Source organism: Lithobates pipiens, unplaced genomic scaffold (genome assembly GCF_037356315.1).
Source record: "Lithobates pipiens isolate NorthernLeopardFrog02 unplaced genomic scaffold, aLitPip1_a1.2 Scaffold_23, whole genome shotgun sequence".
In the NCBI taxonomy this organism is placed as follows: Eukaryota; Metazoa; Chordata; class Amphibia; order Anura; family Ranidae; genus Lithobates; species Lithobates pipiens.
In genome coordinates, this window is record NW_027507785.1 from 44270214 (window position 1) to 44273569 (window position 3356).

A 3356-nucleotide genomic window follows, 5' to 3' on the forward strand; every position below is an offset into this window, starting at 1 on the left:
TAATATGAATGTCAAGCCAAAACTTTTTTTTTTCTTTTTGTTTTGTATACTTTTGTGAAAAACCCCTCTCAGGTTTTTTTTTTTTATTTCCTTTAATTTCCTGTACTGGAGACAGGAACAGAAAGGGAAATGAGATCTCAGCTGCCACTAGAACATTTGCTCCGAAGATTTCCAGTGACAACTCGGTAAGTTTGGATCTTCCACCACCTTCTGTCTTGGTGTCAAAGTGATAAAAACAAAACTCTACCCAGCGGGAACACCGACAGCCAGAAGAACCTGACAGGGTTTACATATACTTTAAAAATAGAAAAAGTGAAGTAAGCAAATGAATAAAGGAGGATAGGTGAATGATAGAAGAAAATAGAAAAAGATGAGAAGGAAAATAAATAATGTCTGGACAGAAAAACAAAGACTGGAGGAGGCAGGAAGAGGAAAGAGAAGAGGGAGAGAACTGGGAGGAGAAATAGTGAGAGAGAGAGAGAATAATAGAAGAGAGAAGGAGAACTGAAAAACTGGGAATAGAGGTAGAAAAACAGAAGAGGAGAAAGGAAGAGAAGAGAAGAGAAGAGAAGAGAAGAGAAACATCAAAAGGAGTATGGAAGAAGGAAGAGGAAAGATACAGGAATAGAAATGAGGGCATAAAGAGAGAAGAGGGAGGATGCAGGAAGAGAGAAGAGGGAGGAGGTGTGGGGGTGGGGGAGAAGAGACAAGTGGGAAGAGGTTGGAAGAGAGAAGAGGATAGAGGCAGGAAGAGGGAATGGGCAGGAAGAGGGAATGGGCAGGAAGAGAAAAGAGGGAAGAGGCAGGAAGAGAAAAGAGGGAATAAGAGAGAAATGCTAGAGGAGAGAAGAGGGAAGAAAAGGGCAGATGGAAGAAGCAGGAAGAGAGACTATGAAAGAGGCAGGAAAAGGGAAGAAAGACGAGGCAAGAAGGGAAAAGAGGCAAGAGAAAAGGCAAGAAAAGGGAAGAGGAAGAAGCAGGAAGAGAGATGAGGCAAGAAGAGAAAAGGAGGGAAGAGTAAGGAAGAGAGAAAAGGGAAGACTCAGGAAGAGGGAAGAGGAGGGAAGTGGGAAGAGAGAAGAGGCAGGAAGAGGGAAGAGGCAGGAAGAAGGAAGAGGCAAGGGGCAGGAAGAGAAAAGTGGGAAGAGGCAGGAAGAGAAATGAGGCAATGAGAGAAGGCAAGAGGAGAGGAAGAGGAAGAAGGAGGAAGAGAGACATGGCAAAAAAGAGAAGAGAGACGAGAGAAAAGAGAATAGAGAAGAGGGAAGAGGCAGGAAGAGAGACAAGCCAAGAAAAAAGAAGACAGAAGAAAAAGGTAGAGGTAGAAGCAGGAAGAGAGACAAGGAAAGAGGCAGGAAGAGAGAAGGGGCAAGAGGAGAGAAGAAACAGGAAGAGAGCCAAGGCAAGAAGAGAGAAGAGAAAAAAGGCAAGAAGAGGGAAGAGGCAAGAGGCAGGAAGTGGGAAAAAAGGGAAGAGGCAAGAAGTGGGAAAAAAGGGGAAGAGGCAAGAAGTGGGAAAAAAGGGAAGAGGCAGGAAGTGGGAAAAAGGGTAGAGACAGGAAGTGGAAAAAGGGTAGAGACAGGAAGTGGGAAAAAGGGTAGAGACAGGAAGTGGGAAAAAGGGTAGAGACAGGAAGTGGCAGAATGAGAGAGAGGCAGAAAGGAAGATGAGGCAGAGAAAGGGGACTGGCAAGAAGAGAAAAAAAGCAGGGGAGACGACAAAAGAAGGAAAAAGGAGAGTCAGGAAGAGTCAGGAGATAGGAAGAGAAAAGGGGTAGGAAGAGAAGAGAAGCAGGAAGAAGAAAGAGGCTATCAGAGTAGACAGCCACAATGGCGAGAGAGGGAGAGAGTAGAGGCAGGAAGGAAGAAGGGAAGTGGAGGGAGGGAGGGAGGGAGATGGGAGAGGCAGCTGGGAAGGAAAAGGCAGAAAGAGGGGGAGAAAGGGAGAGAGAAGAGGTGCAAAGAGAGCAGAGTAGATAAGTAGACAAAGTCGAGAGAGAGAGAGAGAGAGAGGGAGAGAGAGAGAGAGAGAGAGAGAGAGAGAGAGAGAGAGAGAGAGAGAGAGACAGAGAAGAGAGCAGGAGCAGCATCTGATCCAGAGATTAATCTGAATGAATCAAACTGAAAGACACTCATCATGATTCCGATGAAAGGAGAAGTCTCATGCACACCTCCCAGGCAGCGAATGTCTGCCAGGCTCTGCATGCTGCGCCAACTTCTGCCCTCACCCCAGACATATCCCTCCCCACTAAACAATGACAAACCTGGGGGATGGCAGGGGCAGGCATGAGCCAGGGGGACAGGAAAGGAGGCTATTGAGGGGACACACAAGCAAAAGGGAACTTACACTGCACCTGGAGGATCTGATCACTGAGATTAGCACGCAGGTAATAGAGCTGTACAGAGGTAAAACCAGACCCAGGCTGCCAGGAACACACCAGAGAGAGCCAGAAGAGAAAAGGGAGAGAGGGAAGACGGGGGGGGGGGGGGGTAAGGAGAGAAAAGAGAAAGGAAGGAAGGAAGAGGAAAGGAAAGGAAAGGAAATGAGGAGGGAAGTAAAGGAAAGAAAAGACGGGAAGTTGGGTGGAAGTGTCAGGAAGGTGAAGATATGGAAAGGTAAGAAAAGGAATAAAAAAGGAAAGTAGTAAAAAAGAAGGAAAGAAAGGGAAGGAAATGAAAGGAAAATAAAAGGAAAGGAAAATAAAGGAAAGGAAAGGAAAAGAAAATGAATAAAGAAGGGGAAAAGAGAAGAAGAAAGAAAGAAAATAAAAAGAAAGGCAAAAAGCAAAGGAAGAAGGGAAGGAAGGAAGAAGGAAGGAAGGAAGGAAGGAAGAAAGGAATAAAGAAAAAAGAAAGGAAGGCAGCAAGAGGAGGAAGGCAATGAAAGGAAAGAAAGGGAGGGTTGGGTGCAAGAGGAAGGAAGGAGGAAAGATAAAAAGGAAAGGAAAGGAAAGGGGAAAATAAAAAAGAAAAGAAGGAAGAATGAAGGGAAATAATGGAAAGGAAAAGAAAAAGAAAGAAAAGGAAAAAGAAAAAAGAGAAAAAGAAAAGAAAAAGGAAAAGAAAAGAGAAAAGAAAGGGAACAAAAAAGAAAAAGAAGAGGAATCGAAAACAAACGGGAAAAAAAAAAAAAAGGAAAGAAAGAATGGCAAAAGGGAACAAAAAAGAAAAGAAGGAAGAAAAAAGAAGAAAAAAGGAAAGAAGAGAAATACAGAGGGAAAATAAGAAGGAAGGAGGAAAGGAATGGAAAGCAAAAAGTGAAGGAAGGAATAAAGAAAAAAAAGGAAGCAAGAAGAAGGAAAGAGATGTGGTGAGAATAAATGAAGGGAGGAAGGAGAAAGAAATAGTGAGAAGGTG

The 3356-nt window shown here is 44.0% G+C and overlaps 1 protein-coding gene and 1 pseudogene across 1 annotated transcript in view; one reads left to right on the forward strand and one right to left on the reverse strand.

Moving 5' to 3' along the window:
• Nucleotides 1-2051, forward strand: part of LOC143926769 (uncharacterized) — a 4935-nt pseudogene extending 2884 nt beyond the window's left edge.
• The window catches only part of CACNA2D2 (calcium voltage-gated channel auxiliary subunit alpha2delta 2), a 278037-nt gene that overhangs the window by 67288 nt on the left and 207393 nt on the right, over nucleotides 1-3356 (reverse strand). The window contains 2 exon segments of the mRNA XM_077451058.1: nucleotides 2347-2394; nucleotides 2397-2422. Of these exon segments, the coding sequence (XP_077307184.1) occupies nucleotides 2347-2394; nucleotides 2397-2422 (74 nt within the window).